The sequence below is a fragment of the Aquila chrysaetos genome, chromosome 13, assembly GCF_900496995.4.
Source record: "Aquila chrysaetos chrysaetos chromosome 13, bAquChr1.4, whole genome shotgun sequence".
Classification (NCBI taxonomy): Eukaryota; Metazoa; Chordata; class Aves; order Accipitriformes; family Accipitridae; genus Aquila; species Aquila chrysaetos.
Genome location: NC_044016.1, coordinates 15701117 through 15727166, shown reverse-complemented (window position 1 = coordinate 15727166; position 26050 = coordinate 15701117). Strand labels below are relative to the sequence as shown.

The window sequence follows — 26050 nt, the reverse complement described above, 5'->3', positions numbered from 1 at the left end:
ACTTAAGAGAATGAAACAAATACAGGTAGGCAAGAGAAGATGACAGTGGGAAAAACACAACAATAATTGTGGTGAGACTGCATATTCGCAATCTCAAGGCACACAATTGATCATTTCAAAGTATTTAAAATAAAAGTTGACAATCTCACCAACACCATTCATTGTAATGACTACCTGAGTACCTTGTAGCCATCTCAGAAGAGAAAAATATGACAAAAGATTTATTAGAGTATGAATGGTACCTTCAGAGATTAGTTCACATAAACTGTACAGGAAATGACAACATGTGTACAAGCAATGATGTTTTTATCAGTTCTTCAGTTTTCCTAATTTTTAAAAAAAAAACCACTTAACCACAACTGATATGAACACCAGTTATTACTCTCTATACTAATATTAACAACCACCTAATAATCAGGTTTAAAGTTACAGTAAACCATATTTCAACATACTATTTAAAATTCAACTTACTAGGAACTGGGCAGAAGAATGTAAGCCATTTTAGAAATCAGAACTGAAGTAAACAAAAATCACTTTACACCTTCCTTAGACCACTGCACATGGGATATTTAAGGATAGTGTAAACTCTAAAAAAGTAGTCAATATTAGTCTCGTTACCTTTTATATTCAGTGTACCAAGGTCTTCCTCACTTACGGAAGACAATAGGAAGTGTATTTGCCCCCTCTATTTCTGGACAGAAGGGCTAGTTAAGTAAAGAATATGCTGACCATACTTTTTGACAATAATAAACTATAATTTAGAAAACCCCTGCATTGCCTCACAGGTTTGACTGAAAAAGCAGTAGCCAGTAAGATGTTTAAAAAGTCTTTCAGAATTGGGTATCAGTTTGCTGTCTTTGAGGATAAAGTTCTGTATCAGATCCATCCAAAACAAGGTCAAAATGAACTGTATGCTACAATACATATTTTGTGTTTATAATACTTTATTGGCAGTGATGTACACTTTTGCTTAATGTATGACGCTACTTTGATGTTCTCATTAACAATGAGGTTTAGCAACCAAAATGGGAACTTACCCCCTCATTCTCTCTGTGTGGATTCAGCCTACTATACACAGCTTCAATAATATTACGCCTAAAAAAAAAAAAAAAAAGGAGAATTTTTAAAAAAAATTAAACAAAAAATTATTTCAAAACATTGAGAACTTAAAGTTTGAGCACAGTAATAATTTCTAAGTGTTTAAGATGTTTTGCCTTTAACCTGCCTCTTAAAAAGATGAAGCCCACTCTCAGTGTCTTTACTCACTTCCAATATGTTTGGGGATTTAGCAGTAAGTCAAGATTTGTAAAGACTAAGCAAGGCAAAACATTTTCTTACCTTACCCGGCTCATGGTCTGCCTCTTTACATCTTTAGAAGTTCCAGCTGCATAGTCAGATTTTGCCAAGAGTAACATCTAAATCTATATTTTGCTTATTGTAACAAAATTCTTCAAGTTTGCTGGTTTTCTTGCCTTATTTCTGGATATGGAACTTGAAGACAGTTGGGTTTTTCCCCATTTTTATTACATATACACAGGTTACTACTTGCCTACGAACTTTTGAAGTGTGGTGCCCAGAGTATACAACCTCTGAGATGTGTTGTCTAGTGTCTGTTCACAACATAGAAACTAAAACCAAAATATGATCAGCTAGACTCTTTTCTGGCAGTGCCACACCTTCACAGGCAGACAAAAAGCTTCTCAAAAAATAAAACCCAAAGTATAAACAGACTTCTGAGAGGAAAAAGGTTATGTCCCTACATCTCCAAATCACAGTAAGAACGGGGAAACATTCAGACAAGTATAATAAATATGATCAAAGTTACTGACAGCTTCAACAACAACAAAAAACACTACATGAACTAAAACCCTCAAGTCTGGAAGTGGCCAACATCTATAAAAATGATGTCTTACAGAATGCGGATAAGCACCGACTGTTGACTGTTCCAAACAAAGAGCACAAGGGCATCAGATGAAGACAGCAGCAAATGTCTCAAAAATAGACAGTGACGGCTCTTGATGCAACAGAACTTTCTGCCCCAGAATACCGAGGATGCTAGAAGTTTGGTGAGGCTCCTTCTGACCATATTTAACTTCATAGAAGAGAAATTCTAAGTCACTGAGTACATAAACTACCTCAAGATCAGGAAGCCCCTCAGCTGTAAGAAGCTGAAAACCATAATAATGATGATAGGATAAGTATTTTACATATCTTCCTGGTTTTATATTCTTCCCCAGGCATCTATTTTCAGCTATCCTGTGGACAGGACACAGAGCTAGAATGATCCTTGGTCTGATCTAGTATGACTAGGTTCTTATGTTCACACCATGCAAGCAAAAGCACATTCAAAACAGAAGAGTTAGGTTTTTGAATGGAATGTTGCAAGTGTGTCCACTTCTCAAAGCAATAAATCAGGTAATTTCAGTATCTAGTGTCCAGCAAAATATATTTTTCCAGTCATGATCCAGCATTTAAAACAATAAATACTCAGAACTCTGGGAAATGGTTTGTGGACCAGTGAATGCAAGGGACAGTGCATCAAATCTCAGGATGACCACTAACCTACAACACTGAAAAGACATCATGCTATCATGTGTTCACAGGCAACATATGTCGATGATGAAATCAGCATTTATCTAGACACACCACACCAAGACAAGCAGAAGGCAGACACAACAGATACACCTGACAACTTGAAGCCTCAAGACACTGGTATATATGCAATTTATGCTTGTTCACACGCAAAGGTTTTGGGCTGTCTGAATGAGCTCCAGGAAAGAAGTTCAGAATTAAATTGACAATGACACTTCCAAGAATTATGTCCAATATGAAAAGTCCACAGAAGAACAACTTCTCCAAGGGCACACCAGTTAAAGTCAATGCTTTAAGAAGAAATCTAGAAGGGTGGCATGGCTGAGCTAGTATGGGATCCATCAGCACTGATGGAAAATTTTCTTAGAGAAAAGAAACTAAATCTTTTTGCAGATCATTCAGGAAAGGGTTCTCTCCATTTAGTTCCACATTTAGTGATGGTGGAATAGCAGAATTCTGACCAAATGCCTGTACTACAGAGAGCAATGGCACCTCATACCAACGTAACAGAAAATACCTAGACAGTCCAAGCAAGGCTGCCACAGAAACAGCCAATAGCCACTGCGGACAGTTTAAATCAGACTTAAAACTCAGGCCCTTGGGAGTTCTATCTTTTCAATTCACTTTTCTTTCTTTGAACAGTGTATTTCTTTCTTTGAACAGTGTAAAATTGATCTATACACAAGTGCTCAGAGGACAGTACTTCATATTTGGAAAAAACGCAAAGATTCCAGGAACAACATGACCTATGCCAGGGAGCAATAATGGGTCCCACTGTTTGGGGAATTCTCGATTAACAATTGTTTATGCAATCCTAAATTCTGTTCATTAAAATCCTTAAATTATAGGTTGTTAGAACATCACCATTAGCCTCCCCAGAACCCCACGGTCATTTCTGAATGTTTATTTCGATTAAGTTGTAAAACGCATATCCTAGTTCAATATTCTTGCTTATCTAACATTCAGTTTAAGACTAAACAAAGAAAAAACAATTTCCTTACGAGAATGTTTGCTGAGAAAACAAGCACTGACCCAAACTTATAATGGACACTAGGTGGTGGAGGGAACATGACATCAGCAAAATTGAGCTGGTATTTTGATATTCCGGTTACATTATTGATAGTTCTTAACAAGTGTAAAGCAGTAAAAAGCCAAGAATTTTTTATTTTTTTAAAATGGCCATATGGAAATAGTAAACTAGTATGTTATGTACCAGAACATGATCAATCTGCCTCCTCTTACCATTCTGGAATGGGAACAGTGACAAATGTTTATGTAGCACAAAAGGTAAACTAGCTTAAAATATAAAAAACCAACTTTTTTCTTTAATTTGAGTATAGCTATTACAAACAAGAAAGCTTTAACACATTTAAATAAAAGTATTTGTTTCAGTGAACTAAACAGTTCAAGAAATTCCAGTACTGTACTCACTTGCCAGCTAAACCACCTCCTGGTGGTAAATTAGGGATATTCTCCGCAGTTAAAATACGAATAACATGAGCAAGATCAGGCATTCCTTCTTCACCCGATTTTTCCATAATTTCTGATTTAAAAACAGAAGAAGTCCTTAGATTACTGAATTAATACCAGCCGTTATTCCTTATGACACTAAAATACAAGATACTATCTCTTTTTAACAAAGACATTCAGAAAAAGTTACACGTAAACAGGAAAACATTCTTTACATTTTAGGTAAACAGTCTTTGCATGGTGGAACAGAGCTATTCAAATCCATAGCCTGCCTTTCCAGTATACTTCTAGCCATTCCCTCTCAGAGAAACTCAGAAGCAGACTGTGAACTGGATGAAATATCCTGGAGACAACAGCCTGCTCTCTTTCAAAAAGACGACAGCTAGGAGCCTGTTTCAGTTACCCTCCCATTGCATTGCAACACATACTCAGAAGTTACATGCCATAAAGCCAACGCTTCCCAGAAATTCAGTCATACTTCATCGTGAGTAACACCTTGTGCTCTCAAAGGCCTGAATCTCCAGTGCATAAACACTAAGACCATCACGCAATAAAGAGGCATATATAATAGTCCATTATTGCTCAAGTGGCCAAAGCAGAATAAGAACTGACGACAAATGATTAATAATATGGTATTCCATTTTCAAAGCAGAAGTAACACACAAGTCCAGTGCTAGTAAATTCTTCTGCCTTGGAAAATAACTGCCTAAACTGAAGTAAATCTTCACATGTTCTTGTTCATCAAAGCTGCTGTAAGGCAACCATGTAATAGTTGTGTTTACATTCACATAAGCATAACACTACCAGCTTCCAGTAATCAGCCTCTAGTCATTCAGCTACTACCATGGCAGAAAAAGGTTCACTAACTCACCTGTAAATTGTAGTTGTATGTGTGTGTGATGTATTTTTAAGAACAAATTTTTTTTCTGAAAATCAACTAAGTTAAGAAATGGAGTGCCATTCCTGTAGACATTGCTCTAGATAAAAAAAATAATCCTTCTTTGAGCCACAGAACAAAAGGATTAAGAATGAATCCTCTCAAATACCATCCTAAAAAAGTCTTCAGTCAGTCTGTATCTTGGCTACTATCCAAAGATAAACAAATCACTTAAATTTCTTACAATCAATTGATTATATTCTGGATGTGTGATCTGGACCCTGCAACTAAAGCCAGAAGCAGCTACAATTTGAGTTTCTGAAGTTAGTAGCAAAGCACATCATCTACCTACTTTAAATACCGCATCCCACGTTTCCAGGTATTTAAACCTCTCTTGATGTCTATCACCTATCTAGAAGGCAAGTGATATGCAGGCTTCTCTCAGGACTATTAAAAACCACAAAGTGCTTGCAAGGTACTTGCTTACTCTGTATCAGGAAGATCTGTAGGAAAGCCCTCCAAAAGCAATTCTACTTTTAGAATAGTTTTACTACCCTGTAACAAATAAGGCACTATGCTTCTAAGCCCCAATTTTAAGTCAGCACCATACAATCTCTGCAATGAATAAACTAGGTATACTACTACTAGAAGTGATTAAACATTCTTCCATGAAACTTTATGTAATATTACCATACAGCTATCCATTAAGAATGAATCATGGCTAGCAAAGGAAATGACAGCTGAGTATGTATGCTTGAATCTTAGGATTTTGATCACTTATTCCATACACATTCACACAAATCAGCCACAAGTTCTCTTATACAATGCATCCTTTTGTGCAGTTCTACCTAGTTAGAAGTAGATTGTACCACTATAACGTAATTTTGCTGAGTCACTTCTAACAGGAAATGTGTCTTATGCGCATACTGCTTTTTATACCAAGAGCACAGCTGGTTCTGTACATATAAAAAGTAGGCAAATAGCAAGAATTAGTAAGAATAAAGGCTTCAGAAGTAAGCAATAAAAAAATGTTATGCTTGCATTAATATTTAGTAATCTTCTTAAAAGGGAATTAAAGCAATCAAAACTAAGGATTGCTCTATATTTCTTGGTACTGACAACTTTTACTTCATACTGTATAACCACTTCTCAGGGAGTGCTAAACTGAGCCATGAGCACCTTCTCTCCACTTCTAGAAGGTGCCAAATCAGGAATTCTGGTGGAATTGGCCATCTCCTTTCCCTTTTCCTGATATTAGGGTGAATAATTTCACCCAGAACATGTCCCCTCTCTTAAAAAAGAAAAAAAGCTTCCTAATAGAAAATCCGAGAATAAAGCAAACGACCAAGCATGACCTTTTTTCGTTACACATCAATTAGCAGACACACTGTGGATTTGTTTGACAAAGGCCACTAGAGAAAAAAACCAAATGTTTTTTGAGAAACAGATTTATAGACATTTACAAGGTTTTCACCTTCATCTCTATAATGTTAAGAATAACCCTGCAATTAATTTTTTCTCTGAACATGCAAAACATGATTGCAGAAAATTTTATACCTGCGTTGCAAATTTTATACCTGCGTTGCTAATGTAATTCAGACACTTAAAGAATCAATTCCTGATATCATATATGCAAATCCACGAAAGTCCACTACAAAGTCTACTACTTTATTCCTACAATAATTTTCTCTAAAAGCCTAACACTTAACTCAGACATAAGCATTTTGAAAATCCAGACAAAATTTTACTTCTATTTTGTATAATGCAAGTGCCCAACCAGACAGCATTACAGCATCTCCTTTGATTTCCAACTATAAGATTATGACAAATCAGTTTTATATACAGTATATATTCCACATATGTAAAATGCACCATCCAATTCACTGTAGTAACTGAGTATTCATCTACTATTAAGACTGTTTAAGACTACACAGAACATGTGCCCCTATTTACGATTTGGGGGGGTTAGTGTGTTTTGAGGTTTTTTTTCTGGTTGGTTGTTTTTTTATTGGTTTGTTTTTGGTGTTTTATTGCATGTCTGATACAGCCTTTCAAATAAACTGAAACATAGCAGAGAACTGAACTGACTTCTGTGCCTAGTATTTTCTTTGTGACCAAACTTCAGAGCTCTAAAAAACATAGGTCCTGGTTTCAGCTGGGATAGAGTTAATTTTCTTCCTAGTAGCTGGTACAGTGCTGTGTTTTGGATTTAGGATGAGAATAATGTTGATGACACTGATGTTTTAGTTGTTGCTGAGAAATGCTTACACTAAGCACTGACTTTGACTAAGTCAAAGACTTTTCATCTTTTCATACTGCCCTACCAGCAAGGAGGCTGCAGGGGCACAAGAATTTGGGAGGGGACACAGCCAGGACAACTGACCCAAACTGGCCAAAGGGATATTCCATACCATGTGATGTCATGCTGAACAATAAAAACCCCAGTTTTACTGGGGAGTTGGCTGGGAGCCCACTGCTCAGGAACTGACTGGGCATCAGTCAGCAGGTGGTGAGCAACTGCATCATGCATCACTTGTTTTGTATATATGTATTATTATTATTGTCCCTTCCTTTTCTGTTCTATTAAACTGTTCTTATCTCAACCCAGGAGTTTTACCTTTTTTCTGATTCTCTCCCCCATCCCTCTGAGCGGGGAGTGAGCAAAGGGCTGCGTGGTGTTCAGCTGCCTGCCAGGTTAAACCACAACAGAGAACAAAACAGAAAGTAGCATTTGAAAGTGGCAGTAAGAAAAGACTGAACTAGCATAACTTAACTGCTGTTCGACACACCTGCATTACTTTGGAAATTAACCAATTAAGTGACTCAAAACAGAATCACAGCTGTGCTCACCATCATGACTCAATCACAAGCTACTGATTACAACCTCATAAGTATTTCAGAATACTCTTGAATTGGCAGCTTTGGAGTGCAGTTATACACATTCTGTCAATCTCAAGACCTAAACTAGAAAAAGAGCTTTGGTATACAGTTCTTCCACTAGTAAACTATCACTGAGTTTGTTTGCTGAGTTTGTTTTTTTAATAACTCTGTTAAAACAAAAACTCTGTTTTGGTATGGAAACAATAATTCTCTTTTAATAACTCTGGAAAGATCTTATGGAACTACTAGCTCAACTCACTGTACAAATACACAGTATCTCAGCATTCTACTTAGGAATGTAGAACAACAGACTATAAATATTATATGTGTAAGTATTAAACTGCTTTTGAATACTTTTTTTTTTAAACCAACAAAAGCATGCCTCAAACAATGCCTCTCTCTCCAAGCCAGAGCTTAAAATGCCCAAGCGTAGCAGTGAAAAAAACCTATTGTCTAAAAAGTTTGATGGGTTAGTCCAGTCAGCTTGAAATTCAAGGTCCACAAGAGAACAGAAAAAATATTCCATGTTGAACAGTGTATATATTCATTAAGAACAAATACCACTGATCAAACTAGAATTGCTTCAGGAAGTCCCAAAGGATTTTATACTAAGTGCCAATGTTGCCCTGATTTAAATTAGTCACTTACTGAAAGATGAGAGTATCTAAGAAAGCTCATAGCTTGTATGTTTGACATCTCCATCTTTGCAGCTTAGTAGTTCTAAGACAAGCTGATTTTTTTCAGAATGTTTTTACTACAGGTATAAATAAAATTGTTATTGGCTCTCAACCAACTGCACATAACTTGTGAGCTGTTAAAGAATTAACAAATAAAAAAAAATTGTTTTTCATGTTAAATTATTGTGTGCAAAATCCATTATTTGCCTTTTGAAAGGAACAGTCATAATCTAGTCTGGTATTTTAAACATTAGTAAACCTACTACAGATTCTCACTATAAACAGTCACTTGCTGGAACTGAACATAGATTTTTGGACTTAGCTGCTTAGCTTACCACAGAGCTTCAAAACACATCAAAACTACAAATAAATTATAATGAATATACTTCCCTGAAGACAACTATCCTAAGATGTAAACTACATTTAGAATACATCTAAAGAAATACAACTTCTGTCGTTTGAAAATAACTAGAAAAGATGAACAAATCCATATTATCAACATCACAACTTATCTACTAGGCTTTAAGGTTTCAGAATTAAAGGCAGTTTAAACCTTTCAGGCACAGGTCTCTTATGCACTGTTTTCCAGACTATGCTGAGTCTAAAGGCAAATGCAAAACTGACTATGGCAGTTGTCCTTTCCTGATCAAAAGAGATGTTCCCACCTTCCAAAAGTTTTCCTTACTACTCCAACACTTGGTATCATACTCTCCCGGCCTCCCCTTTTTTTTAAAGTTAAAAGTATTTCTGCTCACTGCTAAAACCTTTAAATCTGACTACTTTTTTTTAAAAGAATCCAACATCTTTCCATACAATTTTCCCCACGCTGCTTAGTGGTTTGAAGCATTTTGTTAAAGCTTCTCTGTATCATTTCTGAAGTAATAATACTCAAGGCACAAATGTAAGGTAAAAATTGCAGTCCTACTTTTTTTTAAATTAAGGAGACTGTGTCAAAATGACAATATCATAGAATTTATTATGACTGCAAAAATGTTAGAAAACAGTTAAATATTTCAGTATTTCTGAAGTCTGTTTCCTTTATTTTCTCCACTTCTTGACAGAATTTCCCCAAATATGCTAATTCTCATTCCTTGCTAAATACTTGGCATTTAAAGGCCTTGCACTCTGTCCACTTCGCAGAACACAGAATGACACAGGGAACTCAGTCTGGAGGGTGGGGGGGGGGGGGGGCAGGCGGGCAGCAATCAAGGAGAGCTGAAGCAACAGAAGTCCAAGCTTTGAAGCAATCCATTTCTCTGGAGCACTTAAACTTAACAACCATTTTGAGTTACATTCAGAATGGCTCTGCATCAGTTCAGAATACAAACTCTCCACTTTTTTGTGTGTGTGTGTAGTATTTGTTAAATATGACAACATAGCTAAAATACATTTCTGCTAAGAAGTTATTTTGATAGGTTAAAGTAGTAACTCAATCATGCTACAACTCTGCATTGTTACTAGCAAATAGTGCCTCCCACATCATACACAGTTAATCCAGTCACTGATCAGAAGTTTTGACAGCTTTTCTATTAATCTTCTTAACATTCACTTATTAAAGCAATAAAATACACTGCAGTTTCATACATTTTTCACCTGTTTGCTAACTGAGAGAGAAGCCACCAAGAAGCTGGGAATACTAACCAGTAAACCACTGTGCACACCTGGCTGCTGTCAGTGAAGGTAAGTGCTCCTGGCTCTCTCCCAGAGCCTATTAACAGCTTGTGTACTCTACTCTGACACAGGAAGATAACAGGTATTTATCTTAACTAGTGTCATCTAGGAAGCCTAGGATGCAAGCCAAGTTCTGAGAAACATGCCTAGAGTTAGCATTTGAAGTGACCATTAGCGCTCTCTATTCTCAACAGAAACTACAAGTATGCAAGCTATTCCAATTTAGATCCCATTTAAACAAAAGGGAGAGACACAACACACAACAGCAGCGCATTCAGAGATAACTTGTATCATGGCCTGAAGGCCTTCTTATATGTATTTAAAAATTAAGGTTTGTTACATCAACTATCTAGATTACTGGGACATTGACAAATACAAAAAATTTTCTGAGTTCACCTCATTTGGCTAAGAGTGCAATAAAAAAAAAAAGCTATCTAGTCAAAGAACATGAGTGATTTTCACAGCTGTTTCACACAAATGAAAAATTAAATAAAGCATCTAGAGTTAGTGTCATCTGTAGCATTAAAATAAGTTTGAGAATTTTTGATACTAAAGTGGCAAAACTAAGTTGTCCACAGCAACCACGTTACACTGGCAGCATCTACATTTCCATGTCACTGTTGCATTTTACACTGAACTAGTGTTAAGAAAAATTATGAACGGTTAGCGGTGGGATTTTTGCTGTTGCACACTCTGAGAAGATTCCTGATTTCCTTGGACCTACAGTGCAGGATTACTTCTCATTTATACCTAATGCTACTTACTTGGATATGAACCACTTTCTAATAAAAGCACGTCCTTTCAGTATCTATTACAACATGTTACAAAGCCAGTGGGTGTCTCAGATATTCAAATAGACCAACAAGAAACATAAGTGGCATCTATCTCCTATGTGATAGTGCTGGAGTCCTGTATTAATAATGCTTATCAAATATTCATAAGAAAGGAAATTAAGTACTTTACCTATACAGATTACACACACTATGCTTGGGTGCCTGTAAAGTTTCCAGATCCATGTTGAGAAAGTTTGGTCAGTCACATGTTCTTTCATAAAAAAATGCTCAAGCTCAGAAACCACAGCTCTGGCCACTGGCTGCATGTCACTGAGACCTTGTTACAGTCTCAAAATGATGGCTTCATGCTGGTTCTGACCTGCAAAGTCCCAAACACCTTGGCACCCAAATTTAAAACTACTTTCATGGAACTCTGCTGAACAGTCCTGTAGACTGCCAATATCACATTTTCTCAGTATGAACACAGAAAAGTACCATCAGGACAGCAATACTACAGTAGAAAGCTAAACCACTGGTCTCAGCACCTGGAACAAAACATTTAAGAAGGCTACATGGGCTCATTATCCATCTACAAAGAGACCACCTCTTCATCAGGCACAGTTAAACTTGTATCTAGTGATCAGAATATTCTAGGCCAGGCCTGAAACAAGTCAAGAAAGGATACAACTTATGCCAGCCAGCTTTCCCTTCAGTAAACCCTTTCCTTCCTTCAATGCTGTTGCTATAACTTAGAGCTCCAACACATAGGTTCATAAACTGCATCACCACAAGTAGCTGACAGTGCTTCAGTACTCTTCTGATGAGATTACAGAAGTTTAAAGAATCCTAACAAGGCTTTCAAAACCTCTGATGACTGCTTCTCTCCAATGATGCTACTTCACAGTATTATCCTAGCAACATTTGTAACAGCAAGACAAACTGTTAGAAGAACTCAGTTATTTTCATGCCTGGGTTGCTGCTGCAAAAACCTGTGCCAACATAAGAACAGTATTACAAAAGAGGCAAACGTTCAATATCAACCCTGAACTACCAAAACTGAGCTATACCTGGATCAGTAGAATAATTGAGAAGATTGAAGAGACCAAGAGGCCACTACATATAGCTGTTTTCAGACCTTAGAACAGCCTTAACCAGTGATAAAATATTTTAAATTAGAAGCAACAATTTGAAAGCCTGTTTCAAATGTCAGTTTTTCTGACATTAGGAACACTGCAGTAAAGCAATAAATATACAAGGGCAAGCCTTTCATTCTTAGTCAAGCTAACTTCCCTTTAGCTGTTTCTCCTTAAGGGAAGAAGCTGCATTCAACCTTTTAGATAAGTGAAGAGTTATAAAATCACTGACTAAAAGAAACTGGTTAGGAGTCAAGTTTAGTCCTCCATGAAAGTTCTAGATGATTATATGGTTTTTATTCACACATACACACATACTTGGTAAGCATTCAGAATCCAAAGGGATGATTTAAGGCTCTTGCATTCATACGTATTTTGAACATTTATAATGTTTTCACCGAAGTACATTTAAAAAAATTGTCGGTGTGAAAAGTAAGTCACAGCTGTGTTAAGTAGAATCAGTTAAAAAAGCTTGGATTATTAGATGAATAAGTTGTTCCTTCACAAAAACCCAGTACAGCTTTTTCTTTGTCAAAGACTTTCACAAAAAACGGGAACAAGTACCACAAGTATCCCTTTTAATATTTTATAAGCAAGACATTAGCAACATCACAATTTACTTAGCTGATATAACACTTCGCAAGGTTGCATTTTGACCTGTAAAGATCAAGTACAAACCTAAAGCTCATATTAAGAAAATGCTTGTGGAATACCAGGATAAAATAAACACGTAGCTTAAAAGCATTTTTTCCTGACACGCAAAAGTTCAGACTTACAACCACACCTGAATTTGACCCAACATATAGTGGCATGATGGCTTTCAAGGGTTTTGTTTTCATGCTCAAAAAGGCTATGACATCATTTCTAGTGAACAAAATGGATTTCTTACCTTCAACTCGTGATTCCAAGTACTTATCTAACTCAGCATCTTTTTTCACTGCCTCATCTGAGACCTTAGGAGCATTTGAAAAACAAACAAGTACGATACTCATGTTATCACGACTCCCCTATATGACAAAGAAAAAAGAAGAGTTAGGATCTTTAGTCTTATTTTTCATTTTTCTATTCTAGTCACACTTTTACTTGTTCCAGATACAGTACTATAGATATACCTGGGAAAAAAGAAACCTTGCAATAAAACTGTATTTTGATTAGTAAGAACCTCTAAGTTCTCCAACAATACTCACTAAAATTAATTTTCCTGATTTTTATTGTACATTCTTTGCCTTAAAGTTTAAAATATTTAATGGACTTATTTACATGTCAACTGTTTAAAAATAATATCAAGAAAACAGGTCAGAAATTAGACAGTCATTTACTGTTACCTTAAGCCAAGTTAAAAAACAACTCATGCTGCAAGACAAAATGCAGAATACTTATCCTAGACTAGAATAGCTAGTTCCAGCTACTAGTTTATTTCAGTTTGAGAGCATTCACACAAGACATTACATTCATTACAAGTCTGTTTATCAGCATGCACCTGTTACATACATAGCACCTTGAAGAAAGCAATGCCAGTTCTTCACTAGTAAGCTCTGATACCACTTTCCTGCTTATATTTAATTTTCAAAATTATAACCCAGAGCCCAATTTCAAAGCACAGTGTCTAAGTCTCTTACAAGGAGATCCAGCAGAACCATAATTTAAACTCCTGGTTTGAAATAAAGATCTTAAAATTGTACCAAAAAAAATTAAGTGCCATTAGTTACTACATATTGTTTCTGTGTAAACCCAACCTACTGGATAGTTCCTATCACCTATCACAACAACTCCTTCTCCTGAAGAAATTAAGTAGGAATATGACATTAGAATAAATTCCTTCAGAAGTACTCACAAGTTATTCTATATTCCCTTTCATACCAAGCATATAGGGACACCTATCTTTTGCAGTTAATATTACGTGGTACAATTCACATCCTGAGGACAGAGGACAACATTCTAGTATCGTTACAAACTGCAGAGATCCAGGATCTGACTTTATAAAATAAACACAAGGTCAGGGCTCAGTTTTACTGAAAGTATACTACAGTGACTGTCCTTTAACAAGGCTGGTCAAGTGCTTGGTCAGAAAAGCCACAACATTTAAACCACTCATATGACATAGGGTTGTATTCCAGCATATACCATATTTCTGAAAAAGTTTACTTACCCTTTAGTGTTAGAATTCTGAATTTTAATATTTTCCTCAAAATTTCATGTTTGGTCTGTGGCCTAATGAAAGAACTCTATTTGCACTAGTAGGAGTTGCACTTCTCAGGGAATGCTGGAAATGGTATACCTATGAAACGTTTGTACATCAACCTGTAGTTGCTCTGAACAAACTCTAAATTTGAGGAGTACAAGTAAGCTCAGATGCAAAAGTAGTGCTTCTCCATCTAAGCTACTACAATGAGCTGAGGACACCACTTCAGATGACAAACCATACCTTGAAGAAGAGATGGTGCAAACACTGGTTTTATGCAAAGGATATGAACACTGCCCAACTTGAAAGAACAGAAAACCCCCCAAAAAACCCATGACAACATGCACAGAATTTATTCATTTTTAAAACTTTGTATTTGGAAACAAAGTTTAGAGCTGGAACCATATGCAAGCATTAAGAAAATAATAAATCTTTATTTTTGCAATTGCTATCACCTCTCCAGGCACAAAGGATGAGGCTATATACTCTTCAGCAAGGATATATAGTCAAATGGGTACAAATATTTGAGGGAAGGAAGAGGGAGAAGGGAAAGAGTAGGCCAGGAACTACTGTTAACACTGTACCCACCTAAACAGAACATCATTTTAGAACAGCTGCTTGGAGAAAACAGTTACATACCTTATGTAAACAAGTGTCCACTACCCAATTGCACACCTTTTCCAGGTCATCCGATACTTCAAGTCTAGACTTAACAAATTCACAGAGCTCTTCATTGCTCATTACATCCCAGATTCCATCACAAGCCAAGATGATAAACTCATCTTCTTCTGCCCTTAGAATTTCACAAACCTCAGGCTCTGGAGAAACAAGTTGCTCTGTAGGGCCTTTACCATCAACACATTTGTAGTCATAGTCCCCCAGAGCTCGAGAAACTGCCAATGAACCATTAACACGCTGAATCATTACACTGCCTCCTGCATTCTGGATTCGCTCTTTCTCCCTTGGGTTGCAAGGTTTGTGATCCTGTGTTGAAAAACAGACTTGTCCATTCCTATAGAGAACAGCACGTGAATCACCACAATTGATAAAGTATACATGCTCAGGTGAAATCATAACTCCCACTGCTGTTGAGCCACTTCTGTCCATCCCATTTCTGAGGTCTGAGAAATTGCGCATATACTCATCAATTTTCAAAAAGCCAGTTCTGATTCCACTCTTGACATTTTCCACTGAAGGTTCAAGAGCAGATCCAGGTTTTTCTGTCGCCCTAAAGTCTTCATTGTTAGTGATGTGTTCTAATAAGTGCGTGGAGCAATAATTTGCAACACGAGATCCTGCGTGACCATCATAGACAGCAAAAAAGGACCAGTCCTCTAAGCCATGGGGAATACCTACAACAGCTGTGTGAGCATCTTCCATTTCCACTCTCCATCCCTGCATACTGCTGAGGCCATAACGCAAGCCATTCCCTGCACCATGAGCATTATGTTTTTCAGTTTTTGGTTTATCCAAAAATGCACCCATGTTTATGCAATATTGAATCTGGAAAACAGAGAAGAAAAGTCTTATTTATAAAACCACCACTCCATACAAGCTTTGTTCTCCCTTTCCTGTGTTGTTTCTTTATAAAACAAGTGATAAAGCATGCATATGTGCAAAAGTCAACAACTATAATGGGGAGGAAAAAAGTAATTAATAAATGACACAAATGAATTATGAACTTACAGACCCCTGTCTGCATTTTTAGTGTTTTTTTCTGAGTGGGGTGTTGTGTCTCAAAGAGCTACTTCACCAAAATTAAAGGCTCTCCATATGAAGGCAGAATAGTTCACATACCTTTGCAGCTCTGCCAATTCTGTCCTCTCAATAAACTAATCCATGCTGGAAAAATAACAACCACATCACCCCTATTCACTTTCCAGTTTCATTGCGGCATGAAGAAAATCTAATACTTCATAAATAAGAACTGACTGGTCTCACTAGCTTTGCATGTACTATGCTAATTCTGTATTCTCGTAAAGCATGGCAGAAGTGACAATAGGGGAATGTAGACCATCTGCCAAAGGAAACAAGGCGGCAAATCCCACTTCCATCCAAGAAAACTTCACACGGAATTCTCTTAAATTATACTTAGTCCTTTGTAAAACAACATTTCCATTTCTACCATGCCTAAAAGATGTTCATGTGCTTACATATGATTTTAAGTTCAAAAATGCGTTGATCTTGATTTTAAAATGTATCCAATTACAAGAGATATGAGCTAAGGGAAGAAAATAATCCACAGAAAGTTAAAAGTTCTTCAATATTTGGAGACCTACTTCAAAATATACGAGAAGAACCATCTCCAGAGAGCAAGCTTGCAGGTAATATGTGAATAATCTATGTTAAGGCTTTAAAGGACTTCTGACTTCCTCTCCTGTACTAGACTTAGTTGTCCTATGTAGACCTGAAAAACCACCTTGCACTTTATGAAGTCAGCAGAGAATACATTCTTTAATCCACCAATCCCATAGTACTTTTCTGAGAACTTCAGAAACTCAGATACCACAACCTCTGATCATGCCAATAATGACTGCCCCATGAAACCCTTAGTGACTGGATGTGAAAGTTAAAGCAACCTTCATCCAAAAAGAATTTGAGAGAATTCGGCCATGACTGATCCTGAGCAGTCAGTCACTAGGTCTCTCACACACTAGCACCCACCAAGCCTAGAGTCATGATAATCTAGTTCTAGTTTAAGAGTTTGTTACCAGGTCAGAAAAAGATGTTAAGAAATCCTTACTTCTGCCATTCCCCTCATCTTAACACATTTTCAGTATACACAGCTTTCTCTGACAGGAGAGAAAAAAAATAGTACAATGCAATGAGGAAAAGATTACAGATAGATTCCACACCCCACCTCCCTTTTTAGGCTATAACTCAAGGACTTTCCTCCAGATAATCCAAACTCCACACTACCTCTCTGCTACAGTGACCTCCATGAAGTGCCGAGATTTCCCACTATTACATAGACCCCAACAGTTTGCTCACCAGTTTTGCCTCTTTTGAACTCTATGCTTGTGTAACAGTTAGTTGTCTCTATGTACCAATCTTTTGCTATGAAGTCCGATGTTACAACACACAAGTCTTGTACTTAGTAAATTATCTTAAGTAGCTATTAGAAAAAAGGAATTGTGTGACACCAAAGAAAGCGTCCTGAGCCTTTTTTGCTCTCCAAACTGGGCATTCCATGTACAAGGTACATATCCTCAGCTGCAGAATCTCTAGCAAAACCAAATTAAGAGAACATGCTCAAAGGTTGTTGCCAATTTGATTTTACTCCATATAAACATAAAAATAGTCCTCAAACTGGGTTTTACGAAGCAGAACCAGAATTACCAATTTCACAGATAATGGCACATCTAATACAAAAAAGCAAGTTACAGAATGACTTCAAACCCGCATCTAACATTCTCAAAAAACTTTCCATACTTTTAGCAACTTGAAAAGTCATTAAGCCCTTTCAAACACATACTATACCTCCTAAACTTCCCCCACTTTCCCAATCAGTTCAATTTTATGATATTATCTAAAGAATTCCACACACAAGAAACCACAAATTATCTTCATTCTTTATCTCTCTATTCATCATCCACTGGCCTCTAATTATATTACCTGGGATAGCAATGAAGATAAAATAACTACACAACCTTATGTTATGCATGGTAAGCTTCACACTGTATGTAATTTGCAAGCGAAAGTAGTAAGTTACATTCTGCTCAGAATTATTTGCATCGTTATTCTTCCTTCTTTATCTGAAAAGAATATTTGCAAGACTGCGAATCAATGGAAGCAACACACTGCAACAGAAATGAGGTATTTGTTACCTAGTGAGATACCCAGCCAAAATGCTTTTCACAACCCTTTCTCTTGAAAAATCTGATTTTGCTTTGAAAAAGCAAACAAAAAAGAATCAGTGTCAAATGGTGTCATAAAAGCAAAGCAAGGCAGTGCTACACACCACCACAAACAAGTGTTCTCAGCAACTGATGTTCTCAGTTAAGAGCTGAACATGTTCCACATAATTTAATAGTTCAACTAACATCAGTAAAGGAGATCCATGAAAGGATTCCAATGGCTGATGACCACTTATTCACAAATTACACATAATATAAAGCTATTGTAAAAGCACACAAAAACATTCTTCCCAGTAAAAACATAATAGAGGACTGAAATGCTGCCAAAATGGCAGAAGTCATCCAACACTCCAGACCTTGTATGAGATTCCTTTAATTGAGTATGTCCTTCTGTTCTTAAAATCAAAAGTGTGAAAGAAATCATATGACTGAGGAAAAAGATCAAAACCTATCTAACTGCAAAAGCCTGTGAGCTCAGTATTAAGTGTTGTGTTTTATATATATATATATAAAATAAAATACTGTTTTAAAAAAAAACACCAGAGGCACATTTCACATTTTAGCTTTACCCATGTCTTAAGCAGCTTCACTTTTTACAGCACAGGAGTAAGAAACCAAAAAGAAAGATCATACTATTCAAAATCATATTCTTGATATTCTAAATATTCTATTAAATATTACAAGTCTTTAACAAAGGATGCAGAAATTGACTTGCAATCAGTAAAAAACCAGTAAGTCTAGCAATCAACTTACAGCTGGTCCTATAAAAGACACCAAACACATAGAAGAAGAAAGCCTTCTACCACTGGGTGTATTATGCAGACTACACAAGGCAGGAATTGGTTTGAAGACTAGCTGAAAAAGTCAAGCCGTTTCAGTGACCATGGAAGAAACGGGGATTTCACTGACTCATTGAAACTGAGGTTTTCAATCAAAATTATCAGTGATAGTAGGCACAAAGAAGACTTAAAATGGAGACGAACACCTGTTCTGTTAAAAACTTCATTTTTAACAGTAACAACTTCTAGCATTTTAAAAACACTAGGAAGTTACAGAAAATAACAAACAAATGACATGGCATACAGGTGAGTACAGCATATTCCTATTAGGCATTATGCACAAATGCCACATCTACAGTGCCAACATACACAGCTGGGTTTACTGCTAGAGATAGTTGTGTATTTACCTATGTACAAATTAGTTAAGTAAATCAGAGATATTTTAATGAAATTTGTGGTATCATACCAAACTTTACTTTTTTAGCAAAGCAGCTTTAAAAAACCAACCAAAACAAAACAACAACAAACCAACCACAACACAATAAACAAAACACCATTTGTTTTCTCCAAAATGAAAGGTTACAAAAAGAATACAGTTCCAGTGGAAAAACTGGAAAAACTTGGTACTCACATCTAGTTTTGTCCCTCTTAACATCTCAGGCTAGATCAGTAAAGACTTGAGCACCTAAAAACAGGACTCAGCCAAACTGGCCTGCAAAAATCCTACAGAAAGCAAAGACTATCATAGGTCTAACCTGGTCTTCCCATCTCTTATTTTAAGCATACTAGGCTAGATACAAGTCAATCTTGACACAAGCACCTACATAACATTTAAGTCAGGTCAGAATTCACAAATTACAGAATCATAGAATGATTCATGTTGGAAGAGACCTCTAGAGGTTATCTAGTCCAAACCCCTACTCAAAGTTCAATCAATACAATATCCAACACCAAAGATGGCTCAGGCTGTTCAGATCCTTGTCACGTTTTGACAGTCTCCAATGATGGAGATTCCACAGCCTCTGTGCAAAGAGTTCACGTGTGACAACGTTCATAATGAAAACCGAACTCCCATCAGTGCCACTTGTGTCCTTTGCTTCTTAGTCTTTCATTACACACCTCTGGGAAGAGCATAACTCTACCTTCTCTATACCCTCCCATTACATAGTTGGAACACAGCAACTGGATCTATCCTCCAGACTGAAGAAACTCAGCGCTCACCTCTCCTCACAGATCACATACTCCAGCCCCTAAGTACCAGAGTGGTCCTCTGCTCAACTTGCTCCACTGTCTATGCCTTTCTTGTACTGGGGGGCCAACACTCCACACTATATTGCAGATGCAGCCTCATCAGTTCCAAACAGAGGGAAATAACTTCTCCCAACACACTGGATAAACCTTTTCTAATGTGGCCCAAATTTTCATCACTACAGACACACTGTTCCTTAACGTTCAATGCACTTGTCCTGGTTGTCCACCAGGACCCTATGGTTCTTTTTCTGCAAAGCTCATTCGTAGATAGTTATCACCCAGCCTGTATTGAAGGACAAAGTTACTTTATTCCAGGCACATGACTTGATTAAACTTCCTGGGATTACCATCAGACCATTTGCCCAACCTGTCAAGATCTTTCTGTCTACTGTTAAGGCCTACTCTTTGGCTTATTGGCCACTCCCCCCAATATGGTATCAAATGTGCTAAGAGTGAATACTCTTCCACTGTCCAAGTTGTTAATTAACAAAGACTTCATTATACTTCCTCTCAACAATCAAAACCTCTCAACATTTCTTGAGGGACTTAAGGCATTAAGCCCCAAACATCTTTGTAGAGCAAGATTCAGTCTTAAAAGAAAACACAGCCAGCAGAGGAACAGATGAAGTGCCCATGTAAGCTAGTAATTCAGTCAGTTTTAATCAATATACATGTAAGCTCAAAAACTCAGTACCCCTTCAGCGTTTGAGATTTAAATTCCAAAGATCCCATTTTAAAATGCAATTTAATTGCATAACACATTAGTTTGAGAAAACAATTTAGCTTCCTTCTGGTGAAAATGTTTACACCACATAAGATTTAGCTAAAACTTTCAAAATCTGGAAGACCATGTCTACTGTAACTCCCAAAACTTTCTTGGAAATGGAGAAGGCCTCAGTTCTCATCCACGCTCCACAGACTACTCTTTAAAACAGTATATATGCTTCAGATCAAGAATGGAAACCCAGGATTCCCTTCCTCCAGCAGTCTTCCCAACTCTGGGAAAAATAAAAAAAAATTTTTTTTAAAAAGTCAATCACTTGGTAAATGCCAATAATCACCAAGGCTCAAAGGCTTTCAGAAGGCCTTTAGAGGAAAAAAATATTGGCCCTTCCCCCTCTGTGGCAATAGAAGAAACTGAATCTGAGCAATACGCTGCTAAAGCAGCGGCTCTAGCTACCACTCTGCTGTACACTCTTCACCTCTAGTTTTAAATCAATAGCTATGCCATTTCCAAGAGAGTTCAGGGCAGTGAGTCTCTAACAAAAGCTGACATCCCTTTCCCAGGGCAAAAACTTAACCCAAGTCTTCCTTCTCTGAAGTCCTAACATATATTCTTCTCTGATGTTTTCTACCTGATACAAATCCTACATGAGGTCCTTATCTCATATACAGGGAACATAAGCAATAATTCAGGCTCAGGAAACCAAAGACATCTACCCCTTTGAGGTATGGAAGTATGAAGACAAAAGCCATGTCCTCTGACACGCAAGAAAAATTCGTAATCAATGTCCTTCTCCCCACAGCTACACAATGAAGACTTTCTTTGGTATTAGATCAGCCATATAGTAAAGGGTCTTAAAATCAGGTCTGTGCGTAAGTTTTAATTTCTCTATTTAAAACAACCACACCCACTGATTTTCTCCCAACATCTACTTACAAATTGGCAGACGGTTCTTGCTCACTTCCAGATACCCATGATTTTCTACTACATCATGGAGGGGAAAACAGGCAGCTACTGTAAATGAAAAGCATGCTCCTTTCCACACAGATTTGTATTTAACAGGCAGAAATATTTATTTGCTGGTTGTCATGAAGGCAACCAAAATGTAATTAGATTATAAAGGTCTAAAAGCCATAATCAACATTTTTGTAGACACTATGAAATAATTTTCAGATCACATGTCAGTTTCAAAGAGAACAGCAGAACTAGACTAATACCTTGATAGCCAACAGTCCCAAAGGCAATAACATATCTTTTCATACAATGAGAATGGTCCAACATCAATCTTTTGGGCTTAGGTCATAAAAGTGTACTGTAAAATGTCTCTTCCTCAGAAGGATTCACTCAACAGGCCAGTCATTTTTAATAAGTCAGTGCTGTGGAAAAGAAACAGTGCCAGAGTTTCCTGTTACAAAACACATGTGCTCCTGCTATAAATAAAAAAAATGACGTTTCAACAGAGAAAACGCTGTACTAGATATTAAAGATGTAAATGACAAATAAATAAAATATTTGTGACAAACAATTTCAAAGCTTATTGAAAGTTCAGGAAGAAATAACTTTTCTGGTTTAAGTAAAAAATTCAAACTTAGCTGTGGTAGAAAGCTCTTTTGTGTCTGTTTCCAACTTGCACTCTCCCTCTAGTATGTATATGCATACATACACTCTACACCTTACATGTGTCTACACACACTGTAGATAGTTTTGACATTCATAAAGATTCCCTGTACCCTTCAATTTACACAAGAAATAGTGACAAAACTTTGTAAGTCATCTTTTACTAATCTTGTGTTTACTTAAAATATACTATCATTGTACTATCACCATAATTCCATTATGCTATCTATTTATACTATATGCATACTAAATGTAAGTTCATTTGATGCATGAAACCACCTTTAAAGATCTTTACTTTTGATCCCATTGGGATTGCTTTTGACTTACTGACCTTAAAAATGCTGGCACTACATAAATTCACATCAGGCAAATAGTTATTGAATTTTTGAGCAAGAGCTCTACTTGAAGCTTGGCTGTAACACCTACTCTAACTACATAACCACAAGTACTGGCAGAGTCAAAGAGCAATTACTGGAATCCAAGAATAAGATCTGAGTATTTTACTTTTACTTAAAAATGAATTACATAAAAGGACAGTGATTATCATTCATGCCCACTTACTATGGGGTTTATTTGTTTTGAAGTTGGGGTTTGGTTGGGTGTTTTTTTGTTGGTTTTGTTCTTTTTTTTTTTTTTTTTTTTTTTTTTTTTTTTTTGAGGGCAGTGGGGTATGTTGAAATAATCTGCAGCCACGGGAGTCACCATGGGAGTCACCATTAGGAAGGATCTCAGCTGACCAAAGATACGACACAAAGAAATTAAGTATCAATATAAACCTTTAATATAGAGCCTACTATCAAAAAAACTTTCCTGTCAGGATGACATGAAAGAAGCCAAATAGGCTTTTAAACCAGGAATTGAAAAAAATTTGCAAGTTATCCTCATCACCAGGTCGAATACATACCTAGGAGCTACAGCTGTAACTCTGAAATTAATTTCTGCATCTCTATTGTTACAACAGTTGGGGGAAAAGAAACTAACAAAACCAAACAAAACATACAAATTCCACCACCATACTATTTTAAACCAGCAAGTTAAAAAAGAGATGAAGATTTGAGAATGTACTTCAGCTATTTTAAACTGGTCTGGAGGTACAAAACAATCACAGGCATAATTTAACACTGTGGATTCACATCTATTTTCAATGTCAGTAGCAATACCTGAAAACATTATCTCTTCTGCTCTGCTTCAGCTAGTCACCACTACATTGTGCCAGCAATTTCTTTCTTTTCAGAACTGCTAGCTAAGACATTTTTGCCCTCACTCTGTGAACTATTTCACTGAAGAGGTGCAAAGTTAGCTTTAGTATTTTGAAACTTTGTGACTTTGACTGCACTGGGTTTAGAAGCCAGAAGCTTAGACAGCAGATCCAAGGGGGCAGTGACCTTCAACAGGGAAGACAGTGGGGAAAAAAAAAGAAAGGAGCACCAGGAGCTAGGTTAAGAGCTATAACCTTTTTAGCTATGTTGTTAACACCAGAAAAACATATACTTGTGGTCTTTTCAGAGGTTCATTTTATATTCTGCTTTCTTGCACCTTATTAAAACATGAATGAAGCTAGGTAACTGCAGATCTTCAAGCTCAGCTTATATGGCAACCATCTGTCTCATGGATGAGTTGCACACTTCTATGCTGTGGCTTCTTATTGATCTGGATTGCAGTTTGGTAGGTAGAAAGTTAGATGTCATATCTCAGATGAATATTCAAGATGAACTTCGCAAAAAACTTTTAAGTGGACTCTCCATCTAGCTTTGCAATCACAGCATATAGTACAAAGCCATCAGTGCCCAGGTTGATGCATTTTTACAGTCATGAAGCATTTACCATGCAGCTTCACGCTCAGATAAGTGGCAGAAGTCAACTTCATAGTTTTGTGGCCAAATGAAAGCTTAAAAAAATATGCAGTGCTTTTCCTAGTTAGCTACACATAATTCTGTGCTTGCCGGTGTGACTTCTGATAGCCAGCAGCCCTTAGTTCAGATTGGCACCACAGCTAGGGACTTAACTGAAGAGGAATGCAGTGACGTTCTAAGACAGACAGACTCTGCCGTAGTCAATGTCTTCTTTAATGTCACTCATCTTAGTTTTCCAGGTAACAACTTCAGGTTTTCTTTACCAAGATTTCCTCCAAACACTAAGTCTGGGAAATTCAATCCCCTTCATTATCTGCAAATAGTTTATCTGAGTTACAGAGTTAAGTATACAAAAAGTGATAGGTAACACACACATACACAGGCCGGTTCATCAAGTACAACAACACTGGGCCCAGACAGTGCAAAGCAGACTACTGCTTCTAGCACCTCCACGGGAACAGAATGAAAGCTAAAGTCTTTAAGACCCAAGATAGCTCTGTATAAGCCAGTATTCATGCTCTTGTACCATTTTCTTGAAGTAGGAGTTTGGTGCACTGGAACCCAAGAGAAATGGGCCTACTTGGTTAAATCAGATATTACCTCTTCAGGCTTATTAACCCTGAAGTCACATTTTGTCCTTAACTCAAGCTCTGCAATTCAGCATGGCTTTATTATACCACCCGGAAGACTGCCCTGTACTGGTTAATCCCTACTGACCATACTACGACAAGATTTATATCCCATGATATTAACTGAAATTCCTTTTGTTTGCCTGTATCTGCTCATACTTTCTGCAGCCAATAAGCATGTTCTCACTTCTTTACTGGGCTATTCAAAACAGATGCACATGGCACTTGGCTACTACAAAGCATTATATAAAAGCTATCCTTCCCTAATAAAGTTTATAGTTATTTCTATGCAGAAACGTTTTTTGTGGTTCTCTAAATTCAATAAGAGATCAACTATTTTGAGTTCAATTTAGTTTGCTCCTTTTCAATCATCAATCTAACCCCCACCAGCCAGGTTTTTATTATAGAAATAGCACCTAAGATTTTGAAGAAAGAGAACCAATGCTTAGCCAACACACTACTGGTATTAAAATGAAGAATTTATTTCACTCATTAGCATGAAGCAGTATGTCACTAAAAATGAGTTATCCCTTATTCTAAATTAGGCATTTAAGACAACTTTGCTTACCTTTTTGAACATTTACTAAAAGATTCAGACATGTTTTTGTGAGATTAGGGCAGCAATGAATCACCAATTTGTATCATCAATAAATTGCTCCTAAGCAGGTCTGAAAGACCAGAATAAGTGTTCTGCAGCAGGTCTTCAAAACCACAGTAAAACACTAAACGGTTTATTTACATAATTGAGGGGTGACTCGTTGATTCATACAGAAATCTGAGGAAGTCAGACACAAGGGTTGGGCTAGATGAGTGCTAGAGGTCCATTCCAACATAAATTAGTCCATGACTTGCACAGTGTAAGAAGAGTTGTGCCTTTTTTCAACCTGTTACATCACTGAAAATTAAGTACATGCAGTCAAGACAACAAAAAAAAAAAACCAAAACACATTTGAACCCTTCTTTCATTGTAGCAGCAGAACAATCCATGCTACCTCCTAGGCACAAACCTGTCACTGACCTATGCATCATCCAACTTCAGAGTAAGACAGGTTAGACTGCTTGATACCAACAGGCCAATCTCTTGT

General features: G+C 36.9%; 1 protein-coding gene across 14 annotated transcripts in view; it reads right to left on the bottom strand.

The window, feature by feature from the left end:
* PPM1B (protein phosphatase, Mg2+/Mn2+ dependent 1B) overlaps positions 1-26050 on the bottom strand; it is a 62298-nt gene that overhangs the window by 8584 nt on the left and 27664 nt on the right. For 5 of the 14 annotated variants that reach the window (XM_030034507.1, XM_041128213.1, XM_041128218.1 and 2 more), the window contains 5 exons: positions 22084-22242; positions 14895-15758; positions 12963-13080; positions 4024-4135; positions 1038-1095 (listed from right to left, as the gene is read on the bottom strand). In XM_030034507.1, the coding sequence (XP_029890367.1) occupies positions 1038-1095; positions 4024-4135; positions 12963-13080; positions 14895-15758; positions 22084-22116 (1185 nt within the window). In that variant the 5' untranslated portion in view covers positions 22117-22242. Of the gene's footprint in view, positions 1-1037; positions 1096-4023; positions 4136-12962; positions 13081-14894; positions 15759-22083; positions 22243-24019; positions 24112-26050 lie in introns of those variants that run through there. The other 9 variants (XM_030034518.2, XM_030034512.1, XM_041128217.1 and 6 more) reach the window with 4 other exon arrangements.